Raw genomic sequence first — 22,734 nt, 5'->3', positions numbered from 1 at the left:
CCGAGCCCTTCCCGAGCCACCAACTGGCACATCCACCAGCTGGCCGAAGGCCTGAACAAAGTCAACGCTTTGTTCATCTCTGATCTAGTAAGCCAGAAAGCAATGCCATAACATCACTTGTGGATTACTGGCATCTTAAAGTGGTTGTAAACCCTTAGGCTGCATTCACACCTGAGCGTTTTCTCGCCTGAAGCGCGTTGCTAAAAAAACGCTAGAGGGGAAAAAATACATTATTCCCTATGGAGATGGTTCACATCTCCACTCCAATTCGCCTGACGCCGAACGCCTGAAGCTCAAACAAGTTTGAGCGTATCGGGTGGTTTGGGCGTTTTTGAGCGTTTCCATTTCCCATAGAAAGTAATGGAAACGCTTGATTCAAGCGACAACGAGCGTTTGCTACGGGCGTTTTGTCGCTTTAATCAATAGAACATTTCACCCAGGCAGAAGATAAAAAAAATCTACCAACATAGCAATAAGTGATGAAAAGATGATAATGTTTCCTATTGGCTAAAATAAAACACGTCAAAGTACAAATACGTCGGACGACGCTGTATGCAAACGCGCAAATAAGCATGAAAACGCGCGACAAAACGCCGGAAAAACTACCTACGCTCAGGTGTGAATGCAGCCTAACAGACCACTTTGACCTACAGGTAAGCGTAGATAAAGGCTTACCTGTAGGTCCAAGAAATATATCTCTTTAACCTACACGGTTAAGGAGATATTTCCAAGAAAGACGGCACCTAAGTCTACGGCGCATGCGTTGTAGACAACAGCGTGCAGGTACACTGAGCGTGCCGTTAGTGGCGGCTCCCGCGCGCATGCGTGGGACTGACGTCATCGCTGCTCCGGCCAGTCACAGCGCCGAAGCAGCGATACCCGAAGTCATTCCGGCGATGGAGGTGTCCGAGGACCACTGCAGGGGCTTCGTTCTCGGGTAAGTAATACCTTTGTCTTGCAGGGTTTTTTGTTTTGTTTTTAAAGAGGGATTACTTCCTCTTTAAAGGCACCAGTTTAAAAAGAAAAAAATAAAATAGAAAAGTAGTCAAAAAAACACGATCTTGATGTTTTGAATACTTTCAAGTGTAGGAGGGGTTTGAGGTCTTGGGCTCTAGCAATAGCGTTTTTCAGCTTTTTTTTTTACCAATGGATAAAAAAATAAAAATATATAAAAAAAAACAAACAAAACAAACACGCTTGAGCGTTTAGCCCCGCCGAAAAACAGCACTTTGAATGCAAATTTCGGGCATTCAGAAAAAAAAATAAAAAAAAATAAACTCCAAAGCTCATTAACACTAAAAAACGCCCATGTGTGCATGGGCACATAGGCTAACAGAGTTCAGTTTATGAGCTTTTGAAAAAAGCCAAAGAGCCAATAAACTGCAGTTAATCAGCTTCTGTGTGCATGGAGGGATGTTTACATTCCTTGTGACAGAATTAAAAAGAGGAATAGAAAAAAGGACAGTGTAATAAACAAACATTTTAAGTGTACAGAATAGCAGCACCCGATATCGGCCTGAAAGGAAGCCAAAAAAATTAAAATAAACACACACACACACACACACACACACACACACACACACACGTGTGAAAACTGTTCTGTTCCTATCTGTGTATATGCGATGTTCTGCATCTGGAATTACTTCCGCTAGTGAAAGCTGTTTTTTTTTGTATACCCTACGATTCTGGCAACCTGCATCCTTCCGAAGGGATTTATGCATGGTTTATTATAAACACGGTTTCTCCTGACAAGAGAAAAATCAGCTTTAAAAACTCACCTAAAGCCGATTTGTTTTTTTAACCAGTTTAGCAGAATTCGGGAGTTTATTTCATTGCTCAGAATTTTACATTTATTCGGGCCATTGAAATGAATAACTGCTGAAGTGCCAAGGTCGCCTTGCGTTTAGGCACATTTGGCATTTCAAATGGCGGTAAACTCTTGTTCTGAATGTGGTTTTTGTGCTTTCAGAGAAATGCCAGTAAACTCCTCTAAACAACTATGTGTACAAGGACACATAGGATAACAGCGGAGAGTTCAGGGGCTTCAGAAATAAAATGTCCAACTGCTCCTAAGCCCCGGTTCACATTGATTCTACTTTGAAATCGCACCATTTCACTTGAAGTTTTAGTAAATCAACCCCAATAGTGTTATGTACAGGTTTTGAAACACTAAATGTAATGGAATAGCGAATCAGCAGGTCATTGTCTGCTTGGCTTCTCATAAAGCTGTGTCCTTTACTGAAACTGTACAACCCAATTGCTGAGCTTAATGATCTGCGACTTGCATGTCTGGTTTTTCAAGTGTTGTGCAACATTTTTGCCAGGTTACATTTCCTAAGGCGCCGTCCCCTATGCCATTTTTTGCATTTAGATTCTGGTTTAGCTTTGCATATGGAGCAGAGAATAAAGAGGGGAAAAAATAATGTAATGTGCATAGTTTAAGGTTGGTCAGTTATTAGTTTTTGCATATCATGCAAAGTGTGTGTGTGTGTGTGTGTAAAACTTTCAGCAAGCATTTGGACAGCACAACAGCTATATGAACAGTTAATACTTTAGTTGCATATTCATAGATACCTGTGACTTTTATATTAAAAAGGCACATGGCAATAAATCTAAATAGTTGTGATCAAAAAGATGGAAGTGGCAGCAAACTATTGGTTGCTATCCAGGAGTAAACAAGGAAGTCCGAGCACCTCCCAACCTGTCAGGCCATCGAGTTATTATACCAACAGACACCTTTCTAAACAAAAGTAGTTGTGTAGAAACAACTCATTCTTTATTCCTTTCGGCTTACACCAAGTAGCACCAGGACAATAAAACTATAGTGTACAAACTCATGTTATTTTAGGCAGGTACGCAACTGTGGGGTTGATTTTCCAAGTGCTAGGTCACACCAGATGCTGTTCCATGCGCTTTTTTTCTGCACTGAAAATATATGCAAAGCATTTGCCATGTATTCCAATGGCTCTAGTTCACACCAGTGCAGTCAGTTTCCAATAAAAAAAAAAAAAAAAAAAGAAGAATAGCATGGTGCATTTGTTTAATAGCGCACTGGAACGGCGTGTAATGTGAACTGTAAGCAAAAACTGATCTGAACGTATCCAGAGTGCATTTTTGTGGTGTGAACTGGCTGTAAAAACGCATGCAGTGTTTTCCATGTAGTACAATGGCTTTAGTTCACACCAGTGCATTCAGTTCGTCAGATTCTGCACAGAACTGCATCTGGTGTGAACTGGCCCTAAGGCCCGATTCACACCTATGCAGTTTTAGTGCTTTTTGCAGATTTGCACTACAGTCCATTTAACATGGTTTCCTATGGAACACGTTCTGTAGTGCAAATCTGCAAAATGCATATGTGTGTGTGTGTCCCCCTTGCATGTCCCCCCTCTGATCTAGAGCAACTGCACTTGCAATGCACAGACTATTTGCCTTTAGGCTCCATTCACACTAATGCGTTTTTTGATGCATTTTGCATGAACATTTTTTTAACCACTTGACCACTGGGCACGTAAACCCCCTTAATAACCAGACCAATTTTCAGCTTTCGGTGCTCTCACAATTTGAATGACAATTACTCAGTCATACAACACTGTACCCAAATGAAATTTTCGTCCTTTTTTTCACACAAATAGAGCTTTCTTTTGGTGGTATTTAATCACCGTTGGGTTTTTTATTTTTTGCGCTATAAGAGAAAAAAGATAAAAAAATTCTGTAAAAAATAATAATTTTTCTTTGTTTCTGTTATAAAATTTGGCAAATTTAGTATTTTTTCTTCATTCTTTTGCATAAATGTGAAAGATGAAGTTACGCCGAGTAAATAGATACCCAACATGTCACCCTTCAAAATTGCACACGCTCGTGGAATGGCGCCAAACTTTGCTACTTAAAAATCCCCATAGACGACGTTGCGGGGTATTGTGGGGTATTGCGGGGCATTGCGGGGCATTGCAGAGTATTGCGGGGCATTGCAGAGTATTGCGGGGCATTGCAGAGTATTGCGGGGCATTGCAGAGTATTGCGGGGCATTGCAGAGTATTGCGGGGCATTGCAGAGTATTGCGGGGCATTGCAGAGTATTGCGGGGCATTGCAGAGTATTGCACAGGGAGGGATGGATGGCTGGATCTGTGACTACATGTGTCACAGATCCAGCCCGCAGCAGCTGCTGCTGCTTCCGCTCTCTCTCCTCTCTCACACTGTACCGTTCGGTACAGAGAGGAGAGGGAGGAACCGGCGTCATCACATGACGCCGGTTTGTTTACTAGTGATTGCTCCGTCATTGGATGGAGCGATCACGTGGTAAACCGCCGCTATCAGCGTCGATTTACCGTGATCCGTCGGGTCCGGAGGACCCGGCGATCACGGAGACTCCCGTGTGCGTGCCCCACAGGGCGCGCGGGAGCGCGATTCTGGGAGGACGTACATTGACGCCCTCCCAGAGTTAAGCAACCGCCTTGTAGACGTATTTTGTCTATAGGGCGGTTGCTAACTGGTTAACATAGTTTCCTATGGAACATGTTCACATCAATGCTTTTTTGTAACTCTGCATTTTTGGAAAGGGTCGGGGACTTTTTTTTTCCTGCAAAAAGCAGCGTTTTGCATGTAATAGAGTTCAATGGACCCGCATCCAAAAAACGCAAGTTTTTTAACCTGTTTTTAGCTGGTTACTAAAGAAAATGTAAAAAAAAAAAAAAAAAAATCGTGCGTCAAAAAACGCAGCAAGCACCGCAAAAACGCTCAAAAGCAACATGCATAGGTGTAAATCGAGCCTTAGGTTTGATTCACACTATGCATTTTGCACTACAGAACGTGTTCCATAGGAAACCATGTTAAATGGATTGTAGTGAAAATCTGCAAAAAAGCACTAAAACTGCATAGGTGTGAATCAGGCCTTAGGACCAGTTCACACCAGATGCAGTTCTGTGCAGAAACTGACAAACTGAATGCACTGGTGTGAACTAGAGCCATTGGACACTCCTGTGTGCGAGCGATCTCCTCCCCCCCCCTGCCGCTATTAGTAGCGGGCAGCAAACACAGAAAAAGGGATACTGCCAGCCCCTCCGTTATTCCAAAAAGGTATACTACACAGTGTAAAAGGTTTGTTTAAAATGATGCCACTAAACACCTTCTTTCAGAAGGGGTTTAGCGGGAGGGGCGGAGCAGATATCACTGGGAGGGCCTGGCAGTAACACCAATCTGACTTTACAACCATTTTAACATTGGTGAACAGTGGGAAGAATGCTCTGACAGCGGTAACCAGAATGTCCCTGTGACAGACTGACCATCTTATGTCTAAAATCATCCCATGTCCACTAGGGGCATAGGATGACTGAAAAATTATATCTTGGACTACCTAAGAGGGGATAATTATGTAATTATTATCAAGAATATATTCCAGGAAATCTGTGAGAACTGGTTGCTGTTTGTTGATTCTGAACTCAACAACAGGTTAATTGAAAGAGTGACTCATTCATAATGTGGGGACACATACTGTTAGGTGTTAATGTCATCAACTCCAGCCCACCTGTCTGGTGTGATGTAAATGAATCTAGGATGGCTTCTGAGGATCATTCATTGTGGCTTGTGCTAATTGACCCTGTATTGTGTGAAGGTCTATTGATGACAATGTGTATTAAAGGTCAGGGGTACGAGTCATCAGCTGTAGTTAATTAGCTCATGTTAATTTATGTTCTGGTTACCTCTTTAAACTGTATATAAGGTTGCATTCTTGGTTCTATTAAACACTCCATGTTCAGCACACAAACAAGTCTCGTCTCATTGTGTGTTGAGGGCAGCTGGAATATCTGATATCTATATCCAGACTGATAGGAAGCGGTATATGACGGAAGCACTCCAGCGGAGTGTGGGACGTTCCGTTACAGTCCCCCTTTCAGACACGTTATAAAACCATTGTTATACTGCTGGCTCTACCATGTGGCGCTGGCCCTCCTAACTAACCCAGCACCATCATATAGAAGGCTAGTCAAGCCACAGTTCAAGGTTCACCTAGCAATCTCTGGAGGAACCCTGGTTAAGAATGGCTGGCTGAAAACCCATCTGCCCTGCCTCTAATAATAAACTGTACTTTTACCTTTTCTATGAGCTCACCCCTCACAATTATTCCCTTTTTGGCATCACTTGCCCCTTCTTCTGTATTGTAGGTTTTGATTTTAGATTGTAATATAACTAGCAGCATTCTCTGATCCCTCTTGTATTGAATTCTAAAATGGTACTCATAACTAGAGGTCGACCGATATGTGTTTTTCTCTGGCGGATACCGATATTTAGAATTTGGGGCGGCCGATATATGATGCCGATTTTTGCAGCCTATAGTTTAGGCCGATTTTTATTTTTTGGCAGGTGGCGCTAATTGGCACTGGCAGGTTGCACTGGATGGAACCAATTGGCAATAGCAGATGGCACTGATTGGCAGGTGGCACTGAATGACACTGGCACGTGGCACTAATTGGCATGTGGCACTGGATGGCATTGGCAGGTGAAACTGGTTGGCAATAGTTAGCACTGGCAGATGGCACTGGTTGGCATTGGCAGGTGGCACTAATTGGCATTGGCAGGTTTCACAGCACATAATGTAGCTGATAATGTGTGAAACTCTCTATACAGTTTCACATGGTGCTGCAGAGAGGAGCTCAGATTCATTGTGATGTTGAAGGTGGGCGGGACCCGGGTTGGGCGGGACTCAGCTGTCCAACACCAGCCAATGGGATGAGATCATTGGCTGGATAGCTGTCCCGCCCATCCTGGGTCCCGCCCACCTTCAACATCACGATGGATCTGAGCCTCTCTCTCTCTCTCTGCAGCACCATGTGAAACTGTATGGAGAGAGAGTTTCACACATTATCAGCTACGTGCTGTGAAACTGTGAGAGGAGGGAAGGAGGGAGAGGGAGAGGGAGAGGGAGAGAGAAGCTCAGATTCATCGTGATGTTGGAGGTGGGCGGGACCCGGGTGGGCAGCTATCCAGCCAATGATCTCATCCCATTGGCTGGTGTTGGACAGCTGAGTCCAGTCCACCCTGGGTCCCACCCACCCCGACATCAGTCCGACAGCTCCATTCTCTATCTCCTTAGTGTTTCACACACACGGCACTGCTCTGCAGACAGTGTGGAGAAGGGAGGGGGAACCCCATGTTCCTCCTTCCTTCTCCACACTCTGCTGATGCAGATCTGCTAAATATCGGCCACATTTGGATAATAAATCGGCCGATGCCGATTTTTCCAAAATGACTGAATATCGGCCGGCCGATATATCGGTCGGCCTCTACTCCTAACACACACCATTTTATTATGTACACCTGTTCATTGCTTGGTAATACAAATTGCTAATCAGCCAATCACATGGCAGCAAATCATTTGCATTTAGGCATCAAGACGTAATGACTACAACTTGAAGGTTAAACCGAGCACCTGAATTGGGGAAGAAAATCGATTTAAGTGACTGGACATGGCATGGTTGCTGGTGCCAGGCAACTGAAAACTGATGATCTACTGGGATTTTCACACACACCCATATCTAGGCTTTACAGAGAATGGTCCAAAAAAGAAAAATATCCAGTGAGCGGCAGTTGTGTGGACAAGAAAGCCTTTCTGAGGTCAGAGGAGAATGAGCTGGCTGGTTTGAGATAGAAAGGCAAGCAGTAACCCAAATAACCATTTGTTACAACCAAGGTATGCAGAATACCATCTCTGAACGCACAACACATCGAACCTTGAAGCCAATGGGCTACAGCAGCAGAAGACCACATTGGAGGCAACTCCTGTCAGCTAAACACAGGAAACCGAGGCTACAATTTGGAAAGGTCACCTAAATTGGACAAAGATTGGAAAAACATTGCCTGGTCTGACGAGTCTTGATTTCAGCTGCGAGATTCAGATGGTTGGGTCAAAATTTGGCAAAAAAAAAAACATGAAAGCATGGATCCATCCTGCCTTGTATCAATGGGTCAGGCTGGTGGTGAAGTAACTGTGTGGGGAATATTTTCTTGGCACACTTCAGTCCCCTTAGTACCAATTGAGCATCATTTAAATGCTGCGGCCTACATGAGTATTGTTGCTGACCAGGTCCAACCCTTTAGGACTTCAGTGTACCCATCTTCTGATGGCTACTTCCAGCAGGATAACGCACCATGTCACAAAGCTCCAATCATCTCACCACTGGGTTCTTGAACATGACAAGGAGTTCATTGTACTCCAATGGCCTTCGAGGTTGTGCGATACTATCATGTCAATATGGACCAAAATCTGAGGAATGTTTCCAACACCTGTTGAATCTATGCCACAAAGAATTAAGGCAGTTCTGAAGGCAAAGGGGTCCAACCAGGTACTAGCAAGGTGTACCTAATAAAGTGGTCGGTGAGAGACAGAGTATAATATTATATATTTATTATTCCCCCCCCATAACAGCCATGACCATTTAGTATTAAAGCAGAACTAAACCCACCAATTTAACCACTTAAGGACCGCCTCCTGCAGATATACGTCGGCAGAATGGCACAAGCACGTACCTGTACGTCCTCTTTAAGTACCCAGCTGGGGGTCGCGAGCACCGGTCCGAAGCTCCGCGGCCGCGGGACCCGATGGAGTCCCGCCATCGGTCCCCGGAGCTGAAGAACGGGTAGAGCTGTGTGTAAAAATAGGATTTTTTGTACTCACCGTAAAATCCTTTTCTCTGACGTCCATGGACGGACACAGCTCCTTATGTCTTGACAAGTGGGTTATGTTCCCTGTTTACAGGAGAGGACTAGGCAGAAACATGTTAAATGGTTAAATACATGTTACATTAAAAGAGTTGAACAGCCCCGCCCAGGGGGCGGTCCCTCCAGACATAACCCTCCTCACTGCAGCATGCAGCCTCAGTTCGTAACAAGCAGTACAAACCTAAAAAAGGGGGGGTGGGAGCGGTGTCCGTCCATGGACGTCAGAGAAAAGGATTTTACGGTGAGTACAAAAAAAATCCTATTTTCTCTTATCGTCCATGGACGGACACAGCTCCTTAAGTCTTGACAAGTGGGACGTCCCCAAGCAGTGTCAAAACGAGGGGTGGGAAATATATCAGTAAAACCAATCTTAGCTTCACCCCAAAACAAACAGAGCTCCTCAACGGAGGAGGTGCAGTCCTAAACAGCCGCCTGCAAAAGCTAGCGGCCGAAGGAAGCATCATAAGATGTACTCACAGCAACCACGTAATTCTGGGAAAAGCGTGAACGGACAAGTAAGTCGCCACCTCGCACACCCGTGATACCGACACATGCAGTCGGAAAAAGACCCAGGAAGCACCATTGCCCTGGTCGAAAGTGCCCTGACCGGCAAGGGGGGCCCGCTCGCTAAGAGCATAGGGCCGTATGACAGCCTGCCTGATCCACCGAAAAAGAGGTGGTCGAGTAGACCACCAGGCCCCTTTTGTGGGCCAGACACAGACACAAAAAAAAGAGTCAGATCTCCGAAGCTGAGCCGTAGCAGGCTGGTACACCCGCAAGTGAGTACCGCGCCTAAAGTATGAAAGGCAACCTCCGTAGGATGCGCCAGTCGAGGACAGAAGGATGAAAGAACAATGTTCTTATCCCGGCTAAAGTTCGAAACCACCTTCGGAAGAAGGGAAAGTCGCGGGCGCACCATCATCTAATCCTACAGAGGGCCAAGCATGGCGGCTTGCAGGACAAGGCCGCCAACCAAGAAACCCCTCTAACAGAGGTAAAGGCCACTAAAGGGGCCACCTTCTGAGATAGCCGTCAAGAAAATCTCTTGAGGTTTCTAAAAAGAAAGGTTCCTGAAGAACAGAGAGCACCAGAGTAAAAACTCATGGAGGAAGAGATGGGCCCAGAGGGGAAAGTATAGGACTAACCCCCTGCACAAAAAGGTACCCACCAGGGAACGGGCTGCAAAAAAAGGCCACTGAAGAACACAACCAGGGCTGAAATCTGCCCCCAAACAGTGCTTTAAGCAATTTTTAGATCCACTCCAGGCTGTAAAAAACAGCAGGACCCTGGACACCGAGTATGTCCGTGGACGACACTCCATCTCTTCGTATCAAGAGATGTAAGCCTGCCAGATGCGATGGTAGATTCCCCGGAAGAAGACCACCGTGCCCTCAGCATGATTGAGATGACCGAGTCAGACAGACCCCGGTCTCTTAAAGTCTGGCTTCCAATAGCCCTGTTGAGCAAGTCAGTGACTGTACAACAGGAGGAAGTATGTGGCCTAGGGACAGAAGGAACTCCCACCCTGGCAACCACCAGGATACCTCCGCCACAAGGCGCCAGATATCGGCGAACCAAGGACCCAAAGGCCAATCTGGAGCGATTAGAATCATTGGGATTCCCCAGCCTCCACTCTGCGGAGCAGCCGGGGAGGCCACTACAAAGGAGGAAAAAACATAATGTCGTTGATACATACCCCACAGGGCCACCAACGCGACTGGCGCGTCTGTACAGGATCACCATACCTGGCCACAAGTTTTGACACCCTTGCGGCTGAGACGAGCGGCTAGGAGATCCATGCCCTGTAAGACACCTCCTGCAAAGGAGTTGACTCCAAGTACCAAGACCAGTCGTCCTGGACCAGCATCAGACGACTCCAGTAGTCCGCCTGCCGGTATACCTGATGGAAGACAAGGCAAGTCACGGCCGTGGCGTTGTCAGGCTGAATCTAGATCGGACGACCTAGCAACCTCCTTGACCACGAGGAGAGGCATAGCCTGATTGCCCAAAGTACTAGGACAAATATGGTAGACAGGGTCTACAGCACCTGGTATTCCCAGGTGGAACCCCCACCCAGGTACTAACCAGGCCCGACCCTGGGTAGTTACTGAGGACAGACGAAAGCGGGCGCATACAGGGAGGCGTGGCCATAGGTTCACTCAAGTCCAGCGACTCTGGGCCGACTGGACCCCCCAGGGGCTCCCACAACACGAAAGGTTGGCGTCCGTCGTAATCACCTTCCACAAAAAGAAAGACTATTTCCCGGACCGAAGAACCGGGGATCTCAGCCACCAATTCAGGGAGACGCGGACTAGGTGGCGCACCTGAACCCGACGATTCAGAGACAAGAGATTTGTACCACTCGGACAGTATTTCCCTCTGGGAAAAAAAAAAAAAAAAAAAACAAACACACACACACACACACACACACACACACACACACTAACTCTGGAGTCAGAAAGTTGTCAAAGTAGCCCATGATGGCTAAGCCTCGCTGTTCCAACAAGGTTAGGATACCTTGGAGAAAACCTGTGGTGCAGGCGCCAGATCAAAAAGGAAGGGCCACAACAGACAGTGGGCCTCCCCATCGCGAGGCACAGAAACCTCCGTGACTCGCGCAAAGTGGGATATGCATGTATGCATCCTGATGTCCAAGGACACCAGAAAGTCCCCCAGATGGAGCGCAGCTACCACAAGGCATCTTAGGCCCCTGAGGACCAAAATCGGACAGACCCTGTCCATCTTTGGGAACAGATATGGATAGAATCCCTCACACCTCTAGACCTGCAGGAAGGTAAAATTACCCCGCAGCCTAGCAAGTACCACACTGCCCCAAGGCAGACTGACAAGCCGGGAGAGGGAGACACGAGGGAAGAAATCAGTTTGGTGGATCGGAAGGAACCCTATCTAGAACTCCAAAGACACCATCTCGCAGACCCACAGGTCGGAGATCAGGGAGGTTCACCCAGTTGTGAACAGAAAGTCGACCCTCCACCCCAGAGACGGGCAGGGGAAGCTACATACATTGGCGAGTTTGGGTGCTGGCGCTATCAGCTTACGCACCCAGGGACGTTTTAGTCCCCCAGCTGAGCCTCCACTGGGAGGGTTCGCAGGATGGCAGCAAAATGCCGCATTTAAACAGTAAAAGCCTTTTAAGGCTTACAAAGTTCCAAAAAGACAAAGCCCCTCACAGGAAAGCCCCAGTTATAACAGCGGCGTGTGGGGAGGAAAGAACCCGTGAGGTAACTTGCGGCAGCCGAAGGGACCTGTGTGTGCCAGAGGATACAGCACTAGGGGCCAGGACCATCCAAAGATGACCGCCGAGTGTTCAGAACACGGCCACAGGAAAATGGCCGACCGCAATTTAGCCTGCGCAATGGCGCGGCTACGACAAAATGGCCACCAATGGGGTTTTCAATACAATTGAAAAACCACCCAAAAAATTGCACCAGCGTCGCCTCAGGCAGGCCCCCCCCCCTGACAATATACATGTTGTATATGTATAAAATAACATTTTAACAATGCAGCAGAGAGAAAAGAGCAAGGGAAGGGAGAGGTGAACCCCCGAACCCCAGCCGTACCAACCCACCGAAGCGGGAGGGACTGTACTTACCAGTCCGAGCGAGGACTTGCTGGCGCATTCCTGACAGACCTACAACCGCAATGGAGGTAGCTGTCGGACCGGTCCACTGTGAGTGAGGCAACACCACAGCCCAGTCATATGTAGACCTCAGAGCAAAGCTCACTGGCCACCCCAGGAGTCATGGGGTACGGCGTGGCAGACCAAGCCTCTTTGCATAGGTGTGCCCACGCTTGCTGGTCAGACTGAGTAGACTACAAGGATCTATAATATCCAGCCTGTCACTCAGCCAACAGTAGAAAGAAGATTCTTCGCGAAAAAGTGAAAATAAAATTTCTCCTCAGGGCGCTGGGCCCAAAGGGAGCCATACGTCCTTTCTCCTTGCTAGGCAGAACGAAACTGAGGCTGCATGCTGCAGTGAGGAGGGTTATGTCTGGAGGGACCGCCCCCTGGATGGGGCTGTTCAACTCTTTTAATGTAACATGTATTTAATCATTTAACATGTTTCTGCCTAGTCCTCACTAGTAAACAAGGAACATAACCCACTTGTCAAGACTTAAGGAGCTGTGTCCGTCCATGGACGATAAGAGAAACAGAGCTTCCCCGTTCTTCACAGTGGCAGATTCATTGATCGTGTGTTCCCTAATATAGGGAAACACAATCTATGACATCACATGTCCAGCCCCGCCCCCCTACAGTTAGAAAAACATATGAGATCACACATAACCCCTACAGCGCCCCCCAAACTGCAATTGTCATTTTCACAGTAAACAATGCATTTTTATAGCATTTTTTGCTGTGAAAATTACAATGGTCCCAAAAATGTGTCAAAATTGCCCCATGTGTCCACCATAACGTCGCAGTCACGTTAAAAAAAAAAAAAAAAAGCTGATCGCCGCCATTAGTAGTAAAAATTTAATAAAAATATCTCCTATTTTGTAAAGGCTATAAATTTTGCGCAAACCAATCGATAAATGCTTATTGCGATTTTTACCAAAGGTAGAAGAAGAATACGTATCAGCCTAAACTTAGGAGGAAAAATGAAAGTTTTTATATCTTTTTGGGGGCAATTATAGCAAAAAGTAAAAAATATTGCATTTTTTTCAAAATCGTTGCTCTATTTTTGTTTATAGTGCAAAAAATAAAAACCGCAGAGGTGATCAAATACCACCAAAAGAAAGCTCTATTTGTGGGGGAAAAAAGGACACCAATTTTGTTTGGCAGCCACATCGCGCAATTGTCCGTTAAAGCGACGCAGTGCCGAATCGCAAAAACTGGCTGGTGCGGGATGACACAAGTCCTGCGCACGCACAGGTGTGCAGTAATCTCAGCACACAGGTGCTGTGGTAAAATGTAAACTGAGCTGAACTGCAAAGACTGAGCAGACAGGCTTCTTTTATTACAGAAGAGAGACATTGCACGCAAGAGCCTGTCCGTTCGCAGTTTTTGAAAGCAGGGCTTTAGTTTCGCTTTAATAGTTTCCCACACACCTTTAATGATAAGGATTATAGTTACTATGTGTTCATGTCCACTCCCAGCCCAACAGTCAATCTATCAAATGGCTGTATCACAACTGACTACATGTGCAACTGCAGATCAAACAGAAGCTAAGATGGCAGCTTCCTTGGCTGTAAAGGACATACAAGGTTTAGTTACACTTTCCATTTATACATTAACCACTTAAGCCCCGGACCAATATGCTGGATAAAGTCCCAAGGGGTTTTTACAGTTCGGGACTGCGTCGCTTTAACAGACAATTGCGCAGTCGTGCGATGTGGCTCCCAAACAAAATTGGCGTCCTTTTTTCCCCACAAATAGAGCTTTCTTTTGGTGGTATTTGATCACCTCTGCGGTTTTTATTTTTTGCGCTATTAACAAAAAATAGAGCGACAATTTTAAAAAAAATTTAATATTTTTTACTTTTTGCTGTAATATATATCCCCCAAAAACATATATACAAATTTTTGTTTTCCCTCAGTTTAGGCCGATACGTATTCTTCTACCTATTTTTGGTAAAAAAAAAAAAAAAAAAAAAATCGCAATAATCGTTTAACGGTTGGTTTGCGCAAAATTTATAGCGTTTACAAAATAGGGGATAGTTTTTTGGCATTTTTATTTTTTTTATTTTTTTTACTAGTAATGGCGGCGATCAGCGATTTTTTTCGTGACTGCGACATTATGGCGGACACTTCGGACAATTTTGACACATTTTTGGGACCATTGTCATTTTCACAGCAAAAAATGCATTTAAATTGCATTCTTTATTGTGAAAATGACAGTTGCAGTTTGGGAGTTAAACACAGGGGGCGCTGTAACATTTAGTGTTCACTTTGTGTGTGTTTACTAGTGTAGGGGGGTGTGGCTGTAGGAATGACATCATCGATCGAGTCTTCCCTATAAAAGAGATCACTCGATCGATGCGCCGCCACAGTGAAGCACGGGGAAGCCGTGTTTACACACGGCTCTCCCCGTTCTTCAGCTCCGGAGAGCGATCGCGACGGAGCGGCTATAAACAAATAGCCGCGCCGTCGTCCCGGATCGCTCCCCGAGCGGACCCGACCTCCGCATGTACCGGGGGGGGGGGTCCCGATCAGACCCCCCACCCACGTCTAGGCAGGCACGTACAGGTACGTTGATGTGCCTGTCCGTGCCATTCTGCCGACGTAAATGTACATGAGGAGGTCGGGAAGTGGTTAATGTATACAACAAGGATTACTTAAGGAGGAGGGAAGTTACAATTTGTGCTTACTATACAATAGCCCAGGTCATTAATACATAAAAAAAAAAAAAAAAGAGCTTAAAGTGTCACTAAAGGCAAAACTTTTTTCTCCCTCATTTGGAATAGCGTAAATGGAGGGTTATAGCTCCTGTCAGCATTTTTATTGCCATCTGTGTCCCATTGGTGAGATTTTTCTCCACTTCCTGTCCCATATTCACAACAGGAAGTGAGAGGAAAGCCTTCTAAAGTGAGGGAATCCCACAGTGTCACCTACTCACCTCCCACACTCCAAAAATGTGTTGGCAGATTTGGCTCCTGACTAAATGGGCCGCAGTATGTGAGGCAAGGAACTTAGATTGTAAGCTTTAATGTATGTAAAACCTTGAAGCAAGTCATTTTTTCATCTTTCCATATATTAAATCTTCTGCCCTTGTTGTTTTAACTTTGGAAAGTAAAACATGTTGTTTTTGCCAGTAAAAACCTAATACAGCCCACTTCCTGTTTCTTGTCTGGTAAAAAGTCTAGGCGTATGACATCATACACAGCTCTCTCTCACTCACTCTCGTGAGAGTTTCCAAGGAAGGAGGGGGTGAGTCATAGGAGGGCAAATCAGAGCTAAAGAGCTAGGAGGTATTCCTCTGTTTCTGTGTAAATCCAGGAAGTGAACAGGCAGCAGCTTCAGCTGCCCACAGTTAAAATGGCTGCAGCCAGACTTAGTGGAGGGAGATTTCTGCAGCATATTTGGCAAGTACAAAATCACAGTATATATAAATTAATATGTTAAGTGGTTGGAGGGAACCTCCAGAATGGCAAAGATGTTTTTATTACAAATGATGTGAGCAGACTGCAATTCCCCTTTAGCAAAAATAAAAGAACAAAAGCTGGACAGCCGCACTCCAAAATTTTCTTTAAAAGAGATGTCTTTATTTTCAACTGTGCATACAGTCACTGCAAGCCCACAAAAATCAGTATGGCCAACGCGTTTCGCGTTGGCCATTTATTTTTGCTATTGCCGCATTGCCAGCACCCTGGTGGTTCAACAACCCCTGATCATCACGAGGCTCACCCCTTTAATGCCAACAGGTAAAGCAAAACTGTAAAAAAAAAAAAAAAGTTCATCTAATGGTGACCATACACATTTAGGGCAATTTCACCCTGAGGCACTTTTCAGGTGCTACTTTTAGCGCTATAGCACCTGCAAAGTGCCCTGAAAGAGCCTCTCCTTTCATTCCAGTGTGAAAGCCCTGTGCTGCCAGGACGGTAAAAAAAGTCCTGACCATTGAAGTCAATGGGCCGAACTGCAGCGGAGGTTTGCGGGTGGTTTTAACCCTTTTTAGGCTGCTAGCGGGAGTTGAACCCGCACAGATGTCTGTCAAATCGCCCCGAAGTCAGACTGCATTGCCGTTTTGAACTTGCATGATTTCGAACCTGCCACCAACGTGGACCTGGGCTCAATCTCTTTTCTTCCAGAGTGCCCCCGTGTCCTCTGATGACTGTAAAGTGAATAACTCAACACCAAGTTCCCTATATGGACCTCTTATATATTTATACACGTCGATCATATCCCCCCTTAATCTCCTCTTCTCAAGAGTGAATAAACTCAGTTTCTCTAATCGTACGACAATAATCAAATAGAGAAAAACGCGGATGATCATAAGTAAAAGAAGAAGGTGGAAACAAACATAGAGATCATACACAAGAACGAACATTTGCCTTTGTAGTTGGAGAATTTCCGTACAGGTTTATACCATTGTCAGTTACATCGGGATACGCATCTTCATGAAAAACCGTACGACCATTCGTGCGAATTTCTTATGTGTACCCCACTTTAGACTCAATTATGAGCAAATTCAATCAAATGAAGTCGATCAGCCAGGACTGAATATTTTCGATTGATTGGCAGCCCTAAGATACTTTGCTCATGAACGTGATAGTATTTATACTGCTCAAATTACATGGTGGACTCGATAAGATATGGTTGCAACTAACCATCGGCAGAAATGTATATACCCGTGTGGTATACCCATTAAATGGGTTGTTTATTCCTAACGGAACAGATTCATTGGAAAAAAAATTGATCATGTATCAAATAGTGTATGGCCACTGTAAAATGATCTAGTGCATCTGCTGCCAGACTCATCCACCTCACCAACTTCTCAGTGTCTGCCACCTCTCTGTGCCAATTCCTCCATTGGCTGCCATGCTAATTCAAAATACTAACAAGAACTTAAAAATAGAGGTCGACCGATACAGGTTTTTCTCTGGCCGATGCCGATATTTAGAAATCGGTGCGGCCGATATACGATGACGATTTTTGCGGTCGATATACAATGCCGATTTTTTTGGCAGGTAGCACTGACAGGTGACACTGGCAAGTGGCACTGATTGGCAGGTTGCACTGGATGGAACTAATTGGCACTGATTGGCAGGTGGCACTGGCAGGCACTAACAGGTGGCACTGGCTAGTACTGGTTGGCACCGATTAGCAGGTGGCACTTGACATTGGCAGGTGGCACCAACAGATGTCACTGATTGGCACGTGGCACCAACAGTGACACTGGCTCACGCCGCTATACGTCGGCAGAATGGCACGTACAGGCAGATTAACATACCTGTAGGTTGCCTTTAAGAAGCGTCATTGTGGTCGCGCGCGAGCTCTGCGTGCGAGTGTGATCGCAGGTCCCGCGGACTCGATTTTCACGATCGAGTCACAGAGAGGAAGAACGGGGAAATGCTGATGTAAAACAAGCATTTCCCCAGTCTTCCTAGTGACCGGACACTGATCACAGCTTCCAGTAATCGGGAGCGGTAATCAGTGTCGTGTCACACATAGCCCACCCCCCCCCACAGTTAGAACACATCCCTAGGACACACTTCAGCCCCTCCTCCTTGTTAACCCCTTCACTGCCAGACACATTTACACAGTAATAAGTGCATAATTTATCGCACTGATCGCCATGTAAATGCGAATGGTCCCAAAAATAGCACCAAAAGTGTCCGATGTGTCTGCCATAATGTCGCAGTAACAAAACAAAAAATAAATAACGCTGTTCGCCGCCCAAAACTATCCCATATTTTGTAGACGCTATAACTTTTGCACAAACCAATCAAAAGCTTATTGCGATTTTTTTTACCAAAAATATGTAGAAGAAGAATACGTATCGGCCTAAACTGAGGGGAAAAAAAAAAAAATGTGTGTGTGATTATATATATATATATATAATTTTTTTTTGGGGGGGGGGATATTTATTATAGCAAAAAAATGCGATTTTATGTCCTGTGCAAGTTTAGTGCAAATCTAGTTCCATAGAGGTTAATGAAAGCCACATACATAACGCTTATCTGTACATGATTCCAGTACACTTTCTGCAAGTGTCTTGTCTTCCGAACATCACAGACAGCAATAAAAACCCGTCTCCAACACAAAAGAAAACGCACACACACACACGCAAACATTATATTGCAGCTTGCCAATGCCAAGCTTGCTATAAAAATGCCAATGGTCCCAAAAATGTGTCCAAAGTGTCTGCCGTAATGTCGCAGTACCCAAAAAAAAAGGCTGATCGCCGCCATTACTAGTAAAAAAAAAATATATATATTAATAAAAATGCCATAAAACTACCCCCTATTTTGTAAACGCTATAACTTTTGCGCAAACCAAACGCTCATTGCGATTTTTTTTTTTTACGAAAAATATGTAGAAGAATACGTATCGCCCTAAACTGAGGAAAAATTTTTTAATTTTTTTTTATATATTTTTGGGGGATATTTATTATGGTAAAAAATATTCATTTTTTTCAAAATTGTCGCTCTATTTTTGTTTATAGCACAAAAACTAAAAACCGCAGAGGTGAGCAAATACCACCAAAAGAAAACTCTTTGTGGGAAAAAAAGGACGCCAAATTTTGTTTTGGAGCCACGTCACACGACCGCGCAATTGTCAGTTAAAGCGACGCAGTGCCGAATCACAAAAAGTGCTCTGGTCTTTGACCAGCAATATGGTCCGGGGCTTAAGTGGTTAATGACCAGACCACATTTTTTTTGCGATACGGCGCTGCGTCGCTTTAACCGACAATTGCGTGGTCGTGCGACACTTTACCCAAACAAAATCTATGTCCTCCCTCCACAATTTTTTTTACTTTTTGCTAGAACAACTATACAGGGAATTTTTCTTTTTCTTTTTTTAAAACAAACATTTTTCATTCTTTTGGTAAAAATCACAATAAGTGTATATTGATTGGTTTGCACAAAAGTTAGGCCCCTTTCACATTGAGGAGTTTTTCAGGCGGTAAAGCGCTAAAAATAGCGCTGCTATCCCGCCTGAAAAACTCCTGCACTGCAGACTCAATGTGAAAGCCCGAGGGCTTTCACACTGAGGCGATGCGCTGGCGGGAGACAAAAAAAATCTCCTGTCAGCAGCATCTTTGGAGCGGTGAGAGGAGCGGCATGTATACCGCTCCTTCCCATTGAAAACAATGGGAACCGCGGCAATACCGCCCGCAATGCGCCTCTATAGAGGCGCATTGCGGGCGGTATTAACTCTTTATCGGCCGCTAGCGGGGGTTAATACCGCACCGCTAGCGGCTGATACCCGCGGCAATTCCGGCGGTATAGCGCCGCTATTTTTAGCGGCGGTATACCACCACCGCAGCTCCCGCCCCAGTCTGAAAGGGGCCTTATAGCGTCTACAAAATAGCTGATAGATTTATATTTTTTATATTCATTTTATCTTTTTTACTAGTAATGGCAATGATCAGCGATTTTTAGCAGGACTGCGACATTGCTGCAGACAGATCAGACACTTTTAGGTGGAACTCTGCTTTAAAGCGGGGGTTCACCCAAAAAAAATGTTTTAATATTACATCTAGCAGAGCCAGCATAGTAAGGGCATTTAGTTTTGGCGGGGTTTTTTTTTTTTTTTCCTCCATACTTACCTTTATATTCTGTTTTTGTCCAGGGCTTCCGGGTTCCGATGACTGCGGGACTCGGCGTTCCTATCCTTCTGTTCAATGATTGACAGCTTGTGAAACAGGTGACCTGTCGCACAACGCGCGTCACCAGATGTCGGGAAATAGCCGAGCTGCAAGTCGGCACTATACGGCGCCTGCGCAGTCAGCTCTACACGGCAGGCACAGGCGCCGTATAGTGCCCACTCGCTGCTCGGCTATTTCTGGAAATCTGGTGACGCGCATTGTGCGACAGGTCACCTGTTTCACAAGCCGTCAATCATCGAACGGAAGGATAGGAACGCCCAGTCCCGCAAGCATCGGAAGCCTGAGGCAGGGATAGGAACGCCCAGTCCCGGGGGCCTTCAGAACGCAGAAGCTCTGGACCAAATCAGAACATAAAAGGTAAGTGCGAAGAAAAAAAAAAAACCTGCGAAAGTATATGCCCTTACTATGCTGGCTCTAATGTTAAAAATTCGTTTTTAGGGTGAACCTCCACTTTAAGCGGTCTTCTATTTTCATCTGGTGATCCAGCCAACAAATCTGTTATAAACAAGTTAAAGCTCACCAGCAGAATGGATCAGTTTACATGGATGATATTCAAAAGACCTGCACTTTTTTTTTTTGATCATATAAACATGGGGGAGGGAACGTTTGCTGTGACAGATTTGTGGGAGCTGGACTGCAGTTTGTTAGTATATTTAAAGCCGCAAATACACATTATACTCTCCTCCCCCCCTAAAATGGAATGCTGCTGTGCCTCCGGTTCTCATTCCTCCGGAGGTGTGTTACTGGCCAGATCACCAGGTGAAAAGTCAAAGAAAAGAAAACTAATACAGCCGCCACATTTAATGATTGATAAGCATATTAGATTTTTGGTGTTAAATGATAATGCTCATTTTGGGGTTGAATAGCCCTTTAAATAATTCCTAGTAAGAGTCTGGATGTGACCATAGAAGGTGGCAGTGGAGAAACCCCAACATACATACATACATACATACACAGCACCCCACTGTCAGGTCATGGCCTCTCCTATCACACCATACGGCAGGTATTAACCTTGCCCCGCCTTCTCCTGCTCACCAACAAGGTGTCGTTTCCTAGGATGGCACGAAGGGCCATGGGCAGTTGACAATTGCCGTCATCGGTTCCCGACTCCACTGCGCTCCCCGAGCTCCTCCGCACCCGAGGATTCCATGAGCTTTCCTGCCGCCATACAGTGGAGCTGCCGTCCGGCTGCTCTCGAGGATGGAAACCGCACGCCAACCTGACGGCGAGCAACAACAACAAACCCCGGAGGTCGTTTCTGTTCAGGCACCACATCTCTACCACAGCTTCCCCGACCGCGTCCAGCACATTGACAGGTACAATATGACCCGTCGCCTATTGGTAATGGCAGCCTTCACTCTTTCTTTCGACGTATTCTATTGGCCAGGAAGAAGAACAGACCCGCAGAACAGGTCCGCCCATAGGCTACATCATCCATAAGCAGGTGGCAGCTGGGCTCTTATTTCTGATTGGCTCCCGCTGCGGTAGTGCGTTTCTATTGGGCAATTAGGAAGCAAGCTCTGCTCAGTTCTCTGTGACAGGGGGTAATAAAAAGTTTCTAATGTGAGGATAGTTGACGGTTTCAAAGTCTGCCTATAGGATGACAATAAAAGTCATTATAATAACTTCCAATGTAGTGCCCATTATAAAGGGAGTGAAATGTAAGTTTGCACATTCATTTTCTTCTTCGTTTTTCCCTCAGCAGGGATTTGCTAATAGGTAGATGACAAAGAAGTAGATGTTAGACAACAAATAGTTTGGCTGCATTCCCACAGGGTGTGGATAGTTTGTTGCCTTCAGAGTTGGCTAAACACACTTCGCTGCAGCAAGTTTGTGTGTGGACAGAACTCTGCAGACACGCCGTCCCTGAATGCGCACTCAGCTCATGTTCACACTGAGGGCCGGCATTTCCATCTGACTTCCAGGGCAATTTGTGGGTACATGCACAGGTGTCTATTCAAATCTCCCCCGAAGTTGCCAAAAGTAGTTGTAGCGCCTGTGTACTTTCAGTCCAGGTGCTATCTTAAATTTAGAAGGGGATGAGAGAGTTACTTGGCTCACATCCGGTTCATTTATGTAAATTGGGTCTCTGCCGAGTTGGGCTGCGCTGTGGCTTCATTCTGTGTTCCAGAGATGCTTTTCCACCTTGGGGAGACAGATGGCACCAGAGGGGTCCACGCAGGGGTGCCTCTCTTCAGCAGCCAATCAGTGAGGTTTTTTTCCTTGCGGGGCATGCTAAGGGAGGGTATTTCTGAGGCAGACGCCTTTTGGCGGGGTGGTTCGTTTTTGTGGTTCCGAGTGCGGCACCCACCTTTAGGGTGTGCGCACATCACGGGCCCTAGCGATATGGCCTACCAGGCCGGGGCGCAAGTGCTACGCGATGTTCTCGGTTCCGGGACCATGCTGGCCCGGAGCGATTGAAGTTATGGCGGGGCCCCAATCATCTACTGGGTCCCTCAACTTTCTGAGGAAGATCCCAAGCGAGTTGTGCTGTTAGGTGGGGAGTCAGTCTGAGGAGAGCCCGGAGACAGGCAATCCAACAGGGCATAGACAATCCATCGGGGATCGAGGTGACCGGACACTGGGAGTTTGTCTGTTGGCAACCTATCAGTCGGTGACCATTTGAAAGACTACCTGAGGGAGATTCGGGCACTAAATTTACTAAGGAGGATTTACTTCACGATCTATGTTCTGGAGAAGGGGCCTGTGGCAGAGGTCTCGTTCTGAC

General features: G+C 45.7%; 1 protein-coding gene across 1 annotated transcript in view; it reads right to left on the bottom strand.

Moving 5' to 3' along the window:
- SORT1 (sortilin 1) overlaps window positions 1–21,394 on the bottom strand; it is a 132,457-nt gene extending 111,063 nt beyond the window's left edge. The window contains exon 1 of the mRNA XM_040337651.1: window positions 21,042–21,394. Within this exon, the coding sequence (XP_040193585.1) occupies window positions 21,042–21,281 (240 nt within the window). The 5' untranslated portion in view covers window positions 21,282–21,394. The remainder of the gene's footprint in view (window positions 1–21,041) is intronic.
- Window positions 21,395–22,734: the final 1,340 nt, after the last annotated feature.

Source organism: Rana temporaria, chromosome 2 (genome assembly GCF_905171775.1).
Source record: "Rana temporaria chromosome 2, aRanTem1.1, whole genome shotgun sequence".
NCBI classification, from domain to species: Eukaryota; Metazoa; Chordata; class Amphibia; order Anura; family Ranidae; genus Rana; species Rana temporaria.
This window is presented reverse-complemented; position numbering and strand designations above follow the sequence as displayed.